General features: G+C 38.8%; 1 protein-coding gene across 1 annotated transcript in view; it reads left to right on the top strand.

Annotated features, from left to right (window-relative positions):
* The window catches only part of CTNNA3 (catenin alpha 3), a 1,221,152-nt gene that overhangs the window by 821,320 nt on the left and 384,629 nt on the right, over positions 1–15,203 (top strand). Inside the window, exon 10 of the mRNA XM_060768919.2 lies at positions 8,023–8,115. Within this exon, the coding sequence (XP_060624902.2) occupies positions 8,023–8,115 (93 nt within the window). The remainder of the gene's footprint in view (positions 1–8,022; positions 8,116–15,203) is intronic.

Here is a 15,203-nt window from a genome sequence, read left to right as displayed (position 1 = left end):
AATATTGTACAGTCACTGGTTTTTGGAGCATTCTTTTATTTCTCCAAGGATGTTTAACTAGAGCTCCTGCTCTAGATGATGCAAACAAGGCTGCCAACTTCTTGTGCTCTTTCTTCCATAGCCAGCTAGGAGTGCTTCCAAGGAGAGAACCTATAGTTACAAATATGAAGTGGTTGGTTCTCTTTTACTCGTGTGCAAAATGAAAGGACCAAAACAACCTTCATATTTGGCTGCTCAGAAAGCTTCAAATTAAACTTTCAATTCAAAGGATTACACTATGTAAAAAAATTCAGAAAAAAATCTGTTCCTGTTTGAAAGTGTTATTTTCTGTTTAATTGTGTGATACTTGTTTTGAAAGCAGTTGTTATACTCCAGAAACTTTGTTTTTGTGGCTGCCACGAACTACATTGAATTGGTTGAGACTCTGTGAGATAGTCATTGAAAAACTATGACAAAATGTGCTGCAGGATAGTAAAAACAAAGTTTTTCCAGTTTAATACACTTTCCCCATGTTTTTTTAAATGATAGAACCAATTAGGAAATGACATTTATAACCCAGGAATAAAAATCATGATACATAGTGTTATTCTTTTATCTTCCTCCCATCATGAGAATACAAATGACATAACCTGTTCAAAGACCTTATGTTCCATTAATTGACTATCTTTTTTATTTCATTGCCTATTATGCCTTGAAAGGCTTCTAGTAGAAATAGTGGTCTTTTTCACTTTCCTGTCAAATCTCTCCTCAGGAAAGCACACCTTTTTGCTGAATCCTTTGATCAATTTCAGTACTGCCCATGATATATTAAAACTAAGCCAAAGCATATGTCAACGAAGACATATTTTCTATTGTTAACTCTTTTTCTCTCCCTTTTCATTTGTGATTATTTTTCAAATAACAAAAAGCGGAAAATACAAGTGTAAAAAAACAGAAAAGAAGTAGTACTCATTCTGATCATAATAATCATACTGCTGCTATTAATAATAATACTTGTACAGTGTAGTTTGCTCCAGTTTTATGACATGTAATTCAAGCAAAGTGCTAAATTATTTGAAATTTGAATTCTTGTAGTCCATTGAAGTATTTTGAGCAATACATATTGGGAGACCAAGAATGTAACACTGATAAGTAGGGTATCAATTTCCAATTATATAAAAAGAAATGTCAAATTTGAGATTATAGGTAGTTATCTATCTACTATCTATCACATTACATCAAAAATATAAAAAATAATTTTGATTCGATGGATGCTTTGTTTACAATAGCTTTCCACGACCTGCCTCCCTCCCCCAAAAAGTTAGGGATGAAAGAATATCTGTTATTTTTCTTCCTAGAAAAAGAAAACCAGACTTCCAAAATAGTGAGGAAATTCCATTAGAAAGAATATAGATCAGCAACCATCTTGAAGAATTCTCAGTCAGTATTTCAATTATCCCGAAATTATTTGGCATAGAAAAGCATATGAGCATGTGAGGTCTTTGTTCCAAAACCTGCTTCTTGTGCAACCCCTTCTGTTTCCTTCAAAAAAACGAAAAATTTCATATGAGGGAAGTTTTTTTCTTCCACGTGCATTTTTCTCTGTGGTATAATTTCACTGGAACATTTCTGGACATTTGATTATGAGTAGTATACTGTAGAGTAATGTTTGTTTTCTTAAGAAGTGGGTGAGCTTTTTGTCTTTTTCTAGGACTTTTTCAGGATTTTCTTGTGAAAAATGTATTTGTGAAAATAATGGGTTTACCCCCTCCCAAGTTTGTAAATATGAGACACACTTTCTTACTGACAATGAGAAAAAATTACAAGCATTCTTTAGATAAGCCAGGTTTTGAGAATTGTAGCTGCATGACATGTAATTTTCAACAGAAAAGCAGGAAAGATGCAACCTTTTTATGGTAGTTTTTAATTCATTACTTTATGTATACTGTACTGTCCTATCATGTTACATTTCCCAATCTTTATCTCCTAAGATGAACTATTCAACTATTATTCAGTTAAACTCTCAGTCCCTTATTTTATTTTATTTCAAAGAAATACTATCATCTTGCATTGGCAGTCTCAATGAAAGATTGAAGAGTAAAACACACCATGGCTATTGTGGGCCTCAAGATAATTTCACCTGCTTTCAGCAAGATTTAATTTGTGAGACTCTCAACGCAGCAAGAAATTCCAGCATGTAGAAGAAAGTCAGGGGGAAATGAAAATAGTGTGAAATATTACATATAATGCACCAATCTTTCCTTTCCTGTCTCCTGATTCATTTCATTCTGGACTCAATTCAAAGTGCTGATTCTGGAGAATAAAGCTCTACACAGCTTGGAATCTTAATGTAAAACCCCCATGCTTATATATCTACCTCTTCCTTTTAGTCATTTACATAGGCTTCTGAGGGAACTATCAATCAGAGGTAAAGGGTGGTAGCCATGATGGTTAGGATCTTATGGCTGGGCTATTTCTAAAGAAGGTCCAGTCTTAACAACAGTTCTTCTTCAAGGCCTTTCTATGATTATTCCAAAACACACAGTTTACATTCTATTGAGTATCTAAGACACAGATTGAATATTTAAACTCTAGCTAAAATCTTAGATAGAAAATTTATCTAAAATCCCCAAACAGTCCAAAATCCAAAATTGTCTGCATGGCTGGTTGTGATTTGCTTTGCTTTCCATTGATTCAATCTACACAGTACACAAACTTTGTTTAATGTACAAAATTATTAAAAATACCGTATAAAATTTATTTCAGATCATTTGTTTATGATATATCTGAAATGTCTTGTTTTTGACTTGAGTCCCATCTCATTATAAGTCAAAGTAAAGGTTTCCCCTGACATGAAGTCTAGTCGTGTCCAACTCTGGGAGGTGGTGCTCAATGTCTAAGCCGAAGAGCTTGCGTTGTCCGTAGACACCTTCAAGGTCACATGGCCAGCATGACTGCATGGAGTGCCATTACCTTCCTGCAGAAGTGGTACCTATTGATCTACTCCCATTTGCATGTTTTTGAACTGCTAGGTTGGCAGAAGTTGGGGGCTAACAGTGGAAGCTCACCCCGCTTCCCAGATTCAAACCACCAACCTTTCAGGCAGTAAATTCATCAGCTGAGTGGTTTAACCCACTGTGTAACCAGGGGAGCCTCATCTCATTATATGTACATGAAAATTCAGGTATTCCAACATCTGAAAAAGTACAGAATACTTTTGGTCCCAAGTATTTTGGATAAGGAATGCTCAATTTATATTTGAAAATCTATATTTGTAAAGATTATAATACATTATTTTATTGTAGTTTTAGCTCCTAATGTTTGTTTCTGTGATTTTTAACTTCTGTGATTTGTATATTATCAATTGTGCTAGTATTGGCTTGTGCGTTGTCCTGTCCTCATCTTTTTTAAAAAAAACTGCCAGCTTTTTTTGGTTGATGTTATGATTCTTAGGTTGTAGAGAAATGTTGTTTAAGAAGTCTAAAAATGGTAAACAGAGTTCGATTTCACACTCCAATTGCCTGACTAGTGTCTGGGGATTTGGAAAATGCAGCCACTGAGACAGCATCTACAGCTGATCTCATTCATTATATCACTTCATTACAATCTCTTTTGCACAGAGTTTTTCATTTTCGGGAAGGAGCATCACGGACAACTGGTGAACCTTACATTTTAGAGAGCACTGAATTTACTCAACTCACCTGCTCTGAGTTGAGAAGGAGCACTCCTAGGGATGGAACTTACTCCTCCAGAATATAGCCAAATTAATAAATTACTTCACATTTGGGATCGGAAAAAAATGAGGTAAATGTAATCACATGTGGGAGGAAGCAGTATTGTTAACTCCATCTGTCCATCATGTCCAGGGGCTTTGATTTAGATAGTCAATTATTGCATGTGTTGCTATGTTGAATGAAGATTGCCACCTCTCCCCCCCCCCCCCCCCCCCCCGCCAAAGGGACTTATTATCTAACACATATACAGTAGGCAATTGCAACATATGGTGCTCCCTGTGGTGGGAACAGCCATACCTTCTGAATTTAGCTTGTGCAGATGGGAAACAATTTAATCTTGAAGAATTTGTCAAAATTTGTCAATCACATATTTAGGATAGAAGGCACTCTAAGTTAAAAAATTAAAATGTAGCAGAAAGCAAGATTTTAGTTTCCCTCTCAACTACTATTGGGAGGCATGCTTCTTCTAATTTTGGAAGCAATATATAGTCTCCATGACTACTAGTCATTGGCAGTCTTATCTTCCAATGTGCTTTGTAATATGTTGCTTAGAAAATTGTTTTCTTAGCTAAGACTTAACTTCTTATCATTAGTAGTTATTACTTTTGTTGGGAAGTATTTTAATCGGTATTTTAATCAGTTATCTTGATTTTGGTTCATCTTATTATTCCCTTCTGCTACTATTTGCCAAGAACTCTGATGATCCTTGAATTATCACTCATATTTTCTTGGAAATCATATTTAGTTTTATTGAATGTGTATATGAGCAATTTTCATTGGCTCTCTAATTTAAAACCAACCAACTTGCTCTAATAAATAAGTTTGGCACCAACACAGTTTTTATCAAACCAATTTTATGGGGAACTTCTTCTTGTATTCACTGAGTGGTAATCATATAATATAATTAAAACAATATACTGCTTCTTTATAGAAGATTTCCGATCTTGAAATTGAAATTTAGAACAATATTAATCAAGTGATGTGCAACAAATTTCTCAATATGTCAGTGATCTCACAATGCTTTTTTCACGTCTGCATTTACTAAATGTTGCATGGGCAAGTAATTGAGCTTTTTACCTCTTGATTGTATCCTTAATGGGATCATTAACTATAGAGGGGAATGATTATGCATGAGATATTATTTCAAAATTTAACAATAAGCAAAGATGCTAGCAATCTGAACTGTTGAGGTTCAGAAGCTATAATTATGTTTTGGCAGATTTGGTGCATTGTTAGCATTCTTTTCTTCTCCATCTCCAGCAAATTATCTTAACAGTTTTTGATAAGCTAAAAGGATTTTGTTCAACAGAAGTTGACAGACTTCCTAGAGACAAAGGTTTTTCAAACTAAAGCAAGGCACAATATTGAAGGAATATAAAAAGAATTCTTCACTGTTCTGTTCTTGCATCCAGCTGTTCACACTTGGAAATACAAGTTCTTCTATTGAAGTGCAATGCTCTATAATACATAGGGTAGTCAAAATTGGGGAAGACTGCAAGGCAATGTAGGGGGAAAAAGATTTTATTGATTGAAATAGCAGCTGTGAACTAACAGTACTGCATACAGATGTTGACATCTGAATCTGGATTAGCAAAAACAGAATTGCCTGCCCCTTTCCCCATTTTAATCCTACCACTTCCCTGAAAATGCTACTTAGTTATCCCAAAAACACAATTGACTATGGTATGGGTTGGAGGGGGCTCCCCAACCTCCCAAATCTGGTAGAAACCCTTCTGTAAATAAACCTCTTCCACTGAGAACTGATCCATAATCCAACCCATTGTCTGTAATTCTTTGTTGGGTTCGTATATTATAATGAATATGATTGTTTTGTTTATATATTGTTCTTTGCAAAAAAAAAGTCTCATGGAGACAAAATAATGATAAAACAAGTAAATATTTGTACAAAAAATCATTATTTAATAAATAAACTGCAACCCACCAGTCAGAAATGGACAATCAGATGAATCTTTCCCTGAGTTTAAATTGTATAAAAATTTGGCACATGATATATGCCTCAGGATACAAAGAATACCAAGAGCAAGAAGGCCTTTCTTGTAGCGCCATCCAATGTACCTCACCTAATGATGTCCACATCTGCCAGTATATTTTTGGATAGCCATTCCTTTTGAGGACATTGATCTTAAGACATTTAAATATTGGTAGGACAGCAGTTCCGTCCATAAAATCTGAGTCACCTTCGGGCTGATATGGGCGGGGTAGAAATAATGCAAATAAATAAAGTAATATGTAACCAGACCTTTTAGCATCCTGACAACCACACATGAATTGAATTTTTTTTTTACTATTTTTCAAAGGCAGACCTGGTTATCCAGGGGAGAGGGGGCTGTTGCTCCCCTGCTTTCATTCCTTCTTTCTTTTTCTTCTTCTTACCTTTCCTTCCCCTTCCTGTCAACTCTGAAAGGGCATATCTTCCAATGTCTCCATGTCAACACAGTTCTTTCTTGTGGCTCTTTTCTTCCTTCCTCCTTCTCATACACATGTCACTTTTATCCCAGTGACATCACAGAGGGTTACTTCACCTAGCAATAGCCATTCCTTTACTTAAACATCTAATACAGTGACATCAAAAAGGAGCAATGTCTCACCTAGCAACAGGCTTTGTGGGACAGACAGATTTTGACACACACACATATATATCATACAGAGAGAGGGGGGGGGGAGAGGGAGAGAATTGATATTTTGGAGAATGATGACCTGAAAATATAATGTTGTTCAGTGCAGTGTTAAATTGGTTAAATGGACGAACCCAGAGGGTGATTCTCACCAGTGCTTCCTCTTCATCTTGGAAAGAAGTGACGAGCGGAGTGCCGCAGGGTTCCGTCCTGGGCCCGGTCCTGTTCAACATCTTTTTTAAGGACTTAGATGAAGGGCTAGAAGGCAGGATCATCAAGTTGCAGATGACACCAAATTGGGAGGGATAGCCAATACTCCAGAGGACAGGAGCAGGATTCAAAACGATCTTGACAGATTAGAGAGATGGGCCAAAACTAACAAAATGAAGCTCAACAGGGAGAAAGGCAGGATACTCCACTTAGGCAGAAAAAACAAAATGCAAAGATACAGAATGGGGGATGATGCCTGCCTCGAGAGCAGTACGTGTGAAAAAGATCTTGGAGTCATCGTGGACGACAAGTTAAACATGAGCCAACAATGTGATGTGGTGGCAAAAAAAGCCAACGGGATTTTGGCCTGCATCAATAGGAGCATAGTGTCTAGATCTAGGGAAGTCATGCTACCTCTCTATTCCTCTTTGGTTAGACCACACCTGGAATATTGTGTCCAGTTCTGGGCACCACAATTCAAGAAAGATATTGACAAGCTAGAATGTGTCCAGAGGAGGGCGACTAAAATGATCAAGAGTCTGGAGAACAAGCCCTATGAGAAGCGGCTTAAGGAGCTGGGCATGTTTAGCCTGAAGAAGAGAAGGCTGAGAGGAGATATGATAGCCATGTATAAATATGCGAGAGGAAGCCACAGGAAGGAGGGAGCAAGCTTGTTTTCTGCTTCCCTGGAGACTAGGATGCGGAACAATGGCTTTAAACTACAAGAGAGGAGATTCCATCTGAACATGAGGAAGAACTTCCTGACTCTGAGAACCGTTCAGCAGTGGAACTCTCTGCCCTGGGGTGTGGTGGAGGCTCCTTCTTTGGAAGCTTTTAAACAGAGGCTGGATGGCCATCTGTCAGGGGTGATTTGAATGCAATATTCCTGCTTCTTGGCAGAATGGGGTTGGACTGGATGGCCCATGAGGTCTCTTCCAACTCTTTGATTCTATGATTCTATGAAATGTTACAACCAATTTGCTTGTCCAATCAATTTAACCGCTAAATTCATCAAATGATTGGTGAAAAATTTAACAAAATTCAACGTATGCAACATGAAATATCAAGCCAGCCTGTATCATAGTATTTATTTCAACAGGTCATAATAATCTTCTCTGAATGACTAAAACCTCACCAAAGAATGTGTGTGGCAATAGCAGAAAGAGCTAAACTTTTACAGAATTATTTTGATTATTTAGCAAAATCCATCTTTTCCTTATGCCGTATTCTTCTTTCAATATAGTAATGAATGACATAAAATATTTCACAACAGAAAAAGTATAAATCTGGCAGCCATCTTCAATTTCCTGTTCACCACGGGTGAAGAATCTGCATTTCTTTAGCATATCATCATTCTAAATACATTGTCTGAAATTCAAAGGCGGTGAAAGTAAGGGATGAAAATAAATATTCCGAAACAGTTTCACACATCATGGACCACTTTTATTTTTTCTCCCTTCTAGGTGGCTAATCTTGCTTGTTCAGTATCAACAAATAAAGAAGGAATTAAAATTGCCCAAACAGCTGCCAGTCAGATGGAGACTTTGTGCCCACAGGTATGATTGTTCTGTTCCCCATTAAAAAAATACTTTCTCTTCAGTATACATAAAATAATCTTCCATTTGTATAGCTTGTTGAAAAAAGTCTCCCTGCCTTGAAATGAGAAATATATCCAATATGAGTTATGTTTTTGTAATTAACATATGCAAATACTAGAAATATGCCCAGAATGATGTAACTCTTGCTATGTTGTCCTCTTGTGCTATTCTTCCACTGCCATTCCTTATTTTTAAATAATAAGAAATTTTAAAAATAAATTATCGCTGTCAGTTGTGAAGGTTTAAGGGAAGTTGATATTTTGGTTACTAACCAGGGATATTTTATTACTAGCGCAACGACGCCTCATCCGTAGGGTAAAACTAACCTACACCAAATGTCTGAACCTGCAGTTCCTCTCGTACTGAGCAGGATTACTAGCGCAGATATTTTATTACATGAAGCAGACCCCAAATGGTTGATGTTGCTCTATGTGCTCTTATCTGTTACCACCACGTTTTAAAATATTTTGCTGAACCATTTGCTGCTTTCTACTTTCTTGTTCATGGACGCACCCTGACCAGGATGCTTTGCCCTGAACCAGGCCCGTAGCCAAGATTTTGATTCGGGGGGGGGGGGGGGCTGAGTTTGTTTCGGGGGCGGGGGCTGAGTTTGTTTCGGTGGGGCTGAGTCTGAGTGAAAGAAGGTCTACCCTAGCAAACCGTTTGTATCGTTACCCCAATACCCCCATGCATATGGGATATATTGAGTATGGTGATCAGGTCATGATATGAATAGACATAACTGTTTAAATAATGCACCAGTAAGGCCTTTTCACGAACCACCATGATAATTTCGGGGGGAGGGGGCTGAAGCCCCCAAGCCCCCCCCCCCCCCCGGCTACATGCCTGCCCTGCCAAAACATATAAAACCCGAGGGTGTATCTATATTGATCACATGCCATGAAGGGGCCCCCAAATTAACTCAGCAGTGGGCAATTGCTATGTGAAGCTGATCTGTGGTAAGGCTGAGAAACATGGCCTTGACTCATGCTAAAAAGTCACAGAATACTCTGACTACTGGCCCAGAATTTGGCCAATCTGTGATTTTGGACCATGTAAACAGTTGGGTCGGTTTGGAGACAGAACTGTCTACAACTGTTTACACTGTCATCTCATGTTTCCTGGGCTTGGACGGCTTTGTTGTGAATTGGGTCCTGATATCAGAGATTTGCTTTAAACCAACAATAGGAGGAAAATGGTAGACCAGAGTCTGTTAATAGGGAAGCCCACATTCTTAAGTTCTTGGTAGTCTAGTTGAAATTGAAATAACAAAAATAAAAGACAAACTAATGAGTGTGGGCCAACCTGAGTTCCTCAATCCAATTAGTGAAGTCAAGCTGGTGAAATACAGTTAAGTCAGGAACAGACGATAGCCAAAGTCACAATCCAGGGTCTGAAATGACAAGCATCCAAAGAACAGCACAGTTGGGGTTCAAGCCAAGAAACAATGCTAAAGCCCAATGCCAGAATCAAAGTTCTTGAAAACAAAGCCGATGTAATTCAGTCTCAAGTGTTTTCACCTATGTTAGTTGCCAGGTCTGAGTAGAATTGGAGAAAAGCAGTTTGGGACTATAAATTGTGTTTGTTCACATACAATGCATGGATTTTTTTTCTTACACCTGTGGCTCTTGAAAGCAAGTATGTTGTTTACACTGAAATATACAAAAGTTCATCTCAGTTTAAGTTGCACTTAACCCTTCAGCTCCTTCTCATTTTAACTGAAATATTATTTGTATTCATTGGAATAAGTATAGAGCCCTTTAAAGCAGAGCTGACTTACCAGTAGGCAAACTGAAGCAGTCACCTCAGGTAATAGATGATGGATAGCAATGGGGTGTGGAAAAACAGAACTACAAGTGCTATGGAGAGTGCATAGTTGTCAACGTTGCTATCCTCAGATATGGTCAAATATATTTTTCTGTCCTCATCTTGAAATAAGCCTCAGCTACCACTGACGCTGGCTTCTACAGGTTAAGCATCCCTTATCTGAAAATTTGAAATAAAAAATGTTCCAGGATCCAAAATTGTCCACTTGGTTGGTTGAGATAGAAGCACATTCTAATAATTCAAGATACACAAACATGTCTAAATTTAGTGCATAAAATTATTTTCAGGCTATGTATATAAGATCTATATGAAACATATACTGTATAGACATGTGTCCCTTCTCCAAGATATCGTATTATTTATGCTTATGCATAAATAATACGATTCCAAAAAAAAAATTGATCCCAAGCATTTCAGATAAAGAATACCTCAAGCTGTATACTGCTGAATTACTGTATCCTTCTCTTCAAGCAGCTTAAAAGCTGGATGCCATTTTGCCTTAAAGCAAAAATAATTACCTTTGGACTTTGGTTGACACTTCAAAAACATGTGTCTCTTTTTGCCAGTGATACTTTCATTGGTCAAACAAAATGTGCAACGGGTTGTTGTAGGTTTTTCGGGCTATATGGCCATGGTCTAGAGGCATTCTCTCCTGACGTTTCGCCTGCATCTATGGCAAGCATCCTCAGAGGTAGTGAGGTCTGTTGGAACTAGGAAAAAGGGTTTATATATCTGTGGAATGACCAGGGTGGGACAAAGGACTCTTATCTGCTGGAGCAGACAATGTGCAACATTCACCACACAGGCTTTCTGGGCTTTGGAATGTGTACTATGTGTTTTGTGGAATTTCATTGGCTGATGGAGATATAACAATTTTGTGAATTTTTCTGCATGGCCAACACAGCTGCCTTGAATATGTTGTTTCTGGTAGATTTCCATTTTGTAGAACAAATGTTGATCATTGTTGCAAAAGTTTAAACTATAGCTATGTTCACATGCATCTGATGAATTCACTTAATATGTGAGGAGTAATGCATTGAGGAAAGAGAAATTCTAGAGCAGCGATTCCAAAACTTTGGTCCTCCAAATGTTTTTGGCTTCAGCTCTCAGAATTTCTGGCTGTTGGCCAAGTCAGTTAGGGCTTCTAGAAGTTGATGTCCAATACAACTGAAGCACCAAAGTTTGGGAATAACTGTCTTAGAGCAAGGGTGGCATAGTGCCAACCAATAGGGCTGTGCACATTTATGTTTTTGAAAACAGATTCTGGATAGTTTGGAGGATTCTGTTGCTGAATCCATTAAAATGAACCAGGTGGGGGGTAGCTGAAGCTTTAGCCAGAACAGATCACAGCACCCAAATCTTTTTGGCTAATGAGGGCTAATAGGAATCATTGGGGCTGAGTGAGCGGCACTCTACCTGAGGCAGGCACATCAGCTTGTGGGCAGAGCAGCCTTGCTAATCAGGAAAGCTGGTGCTTTCCTGAAAGTGAAGGCACTTTCTTCCCCGGCAGCCTCCTCCATCCCTTCCTGAAGGCCCTCTCCCAGTGCCCGCTTGTGTTGCACTCCAGGACAGAATAACCCTCTGACTTTTAAACACCACACAATGGGTAAGAAAACAATCCTTTTTTATTGAAGCTTAGTAAAGAAAGTCAGTTGTAAATGTATGCTTTAAGGAAACAGAGAAGTTCCAATAAGGTAAAAAAGATCAGCAGGAGCAAAGTAATCCAAAGCAGAGTTCACAAAATACAAAGGCAATCCAAGGCAGGGGTTAACAGAGTACAAAGGTAAAATCCAGACTTTTGTAATCAAATCCAAAAAGACCACAAGTCCAACCATGAACAAGTACCCTTAATGTGAATCTTCCAAGCAAGGCTCCCATGGAACAAGAGCTAGGTTTCTTGAACTATGCTTCATCTAACAAGTTTCCTTTGAGGCAAACCTTATATCCCAAAACTCAGAAACTGGTTTTGTTTCCCTGGCTATCACTCCTGGCTCTTATCTCTCTAAGCCTGGGGGAGCAAAGTAACCTTTGTCATAGCTGTCTATTCTGGCCAAATTCCAGCCGTCTGTCTATGAGCTACTTATCTGGCTGCTCATTAAATAATACAGGTATCAAATTGTTTTCAAACCCCAAATCTTGAGAGCTCACAGCGTCAGGGAGTACACCATCATTCCTATGCCCCGCAGGAACATTCTCATGAAAAACTGCCCTTTGAACTGGTATCTCTTTGTCATTCTCTGCATGGATATCATTGATGGGGCAATGCTGACAGGGGATAGGGAAACGGCAGAACTACTTAATGCCTTCTTTGCCTCGGTCTTCTCACAAAAAGAAAGTCATCTTCAACCACAGCAAAATGGAATAGATGAGGGATTAGAGGACATCTAACCCCAAATTGGGGAACAAGTCTTCCAGGAATACCTGGCCGCTCTAAATGAGTTCAAGTCCCCAGGGCCAGATCAACTTCACCCAAGAGTATTGAAGGAACTAGCGGAAGTCATTTCCGAACCATTGGCAATCATCTTTGAGAGTTCTTGGAGAACGGGAGAAGTTCCAGCAGATTGGAGGAGGCCAATATGGTCCCAATCTTCAAGAAGGGAAAAAATGATGACCCAAACAATTACCATCCGGTCAGCCTCACGTTGATACCAGGCAAGATTCTGGTAAAGATTGTTAAGGAAGTGGTCTGCAAGCACTTAGAAACAAATACGGTCATCGCTAATAGTCAACATGGATTTATCAAAAACAAGTCATGCCAGACTAATCTGATCTCTTTTTTCGATAGAGTTACAAGCTGGGTAGATGTGGGGAATGCCGTCGATGTAGTGTACCTGGATTTCAGTAAGGCCTTCAACAAGGTCCCCCATGACCTTCTGGCAAACAAACTAGTCCAATGTGGGCTAGGCAAAACTACGGTGAGGTGGATCTGTAATTGGTTAAATGGACGAACCCAGAGGGTGCTCCCCAATGCTTCCTCTTCATCTTGGAAAGAAGTGACGAGCGGAGTGCTGCAGGGTTCCGTCCTGGGCATTGAAGGAGCCTTGTGCTCCCTCCCAAGGCATGATGGGAGTTGAGGTTTCCCTCTCTGTGTTTCCCTCACTTTCTTTCTCAGCCAATCAGAGGCCTGGCTTACTGTATCCATTATCCTCTCCTCTTGGGAATGAGCTTGGGACTTCAATTCCCAGAACCCTCTCTCATGGAATTTTTAAATAAAAATGTTATGGTAAAAAAATTCAAAAAGATAGTGCATTGGTAAAATGTTCTGAAAGTTGGTAAGCTTGTAGACGTAAATGTGGTGTACAAGTGAGGTGAGTTTCATACTGATAGGCCTAAAAATGATGAAAAAACAAACCTCTAAACTCTAAAGTTTCCCTATTGGCTACAATGGACCAAATCTTTTCAGCATGAAAACAGAAACCCCTCCTGAATTCGCAAAGCTCCCTAAAAATGGAACAGGGGCAGCTGAATTGCACACCCCTACCACCCACAGCAAGTATACTGCTTCTGGAACCCACTTTTGTGGCTCCTGACCCCCCCCCCTTACTCGCTATATCTATTCAAAAACATTAATTGATTTTATTTTCTTACCCTCCCTTTATATTAAATGTTTGTTAAATAACGGGGTCTATCTAGATCCAACATTCATAACACCCTTGCCTCCTCATTTCAGCAATGTACATAAATGGGGCCAGTGGCATCTTCATCTTTGCCATTCTCCTTCCGCCATTCCACTCTTTCTCATCTTCCCTTTTCATAACACAGAGGGCATACTCTCTCCCCATTGTATTGCATTTATTTTTTGATGTGCACTGCTTTTTTCTCTGATAGATAGGCAAATGGTTGACTCAGCTGTTGCCCCACTGGACGTGATACTTAGTTCTCCCTCAAGCAGTAAGAGAGCCTGAAGCCCCCCTTATATGGAAAAGAACTTTGGCTGCTATGGAAGTAAGAATCAAAGATGTTGCAGAAGGAATCCTAGATTGAGTGTACTGAAATTGTCATACTAAAAAAAGCAGCCAATGATAGTGTCTACTAGTTTGGAGTACATTTCCTTATCACATTTTGCTATCCTTCCCTTGAAAAGATCCTTGAAAAGAAAAACTCCTGCTATGCTTCTTTTCTATGAAAGTGCATTAGTACTGGTCCATAATGTTTTTTGAGGCTGTGCTGCCTAGATACAGTCTCATTAACGGAAAATATCTTGAAACCAACACCCATTTCCTGCCTGATGATCAGATACTTTAAAAAAATTTAAATACATGTGGGCCTCCACATTTTAAGTTAGAAATATAAAAATGCAAACAAGGATATTAAAGAAGGAGTGTGGCAGCATCAGTTTAGGGTTCTTTGGCTAGATCTACACTGCCTTATATCTCAGAATCTGATGCCAGATATTCTGTTTATCCCAGTTTATCTGTTCAAAGCAGATAATCTGGGATCAAATGCTGGGATATAAAGCAGTGTTTTCATCTTGGGATAGTTGTTGCAACTGTAATCCTCCCTTTAAATAAATTGTTCATGTAACAGGAAAACCAGAGATCATGTTGGAGTTGTTAATGACCTGTTCCTCCCACTATTTGTGTAGCCTAGTTGTATCAGAGTGGCTGTGTTAGAAAACTACTCTTGGTTTTATCCTTGAGCAGTGCTGCTCAGAATTCAATATTTATTTCAAGTAAATTGATAAAGAATTATATTTTAGGATTCACTACAGATAAGAATGTTAAGGTGGGTAGTCAAATGACAACTGAGATCACAGGCAAGCCTGGTCTGGGACAAACAAAATGAAGTGGGACATAGGCTGATAGAATTTCGCCAGGAAAACTCACTGTGTATAATGGAACTTTCTTCCAACAACCTAAAAGACAGCTTTATACATCAGATTCACTACATCCTTTGCAGCTAAAGGCAGTGGACACCCATCCAGTCGGTGAAAACAAGACCTGGGGCTTACTGTATTTCAGATCATGAACTTCTGATTGCACAATTTAGAATCAAACTAAAGAGATCAGGGAAAACACACACTCACTAACATTCCTAGCAAATATGCAGTGGAGGTGAAAAACAGATTTAAGGAACTAGATTTAATAAATAGAGTACCAGAAGAACTATGGACAGAAATCCGTGACATCGTTCAGGAGGCGGCAATAAAGTACGTCCCAAAGAAAAAGAAAACCAAGAAGGCAAGATGGTTGTCTGCTGAGACACTGGAAGTAGCCCAA

This window comes from Anolis sagrei, chromosome 3 (assembly GCF_037176765.1).
Source record: "Anolis sagrei isolate rAnoSag1 chromosome 3, rAnoSag1.mat, whole genome shotgun sequence".
Taxonomy (NCBI): domain Eukaryota; kingdom Metazoa; phylum Chordata; class Lepidosauria; order Squamata; family Dactyloidae; genus Anolis; species Anolis sagrei.
The sequence above is the reverse complement of the archived record's forward strand: the minus strand, read 5'-3'. Positions and strand labels throughout refer to the sequence as shown.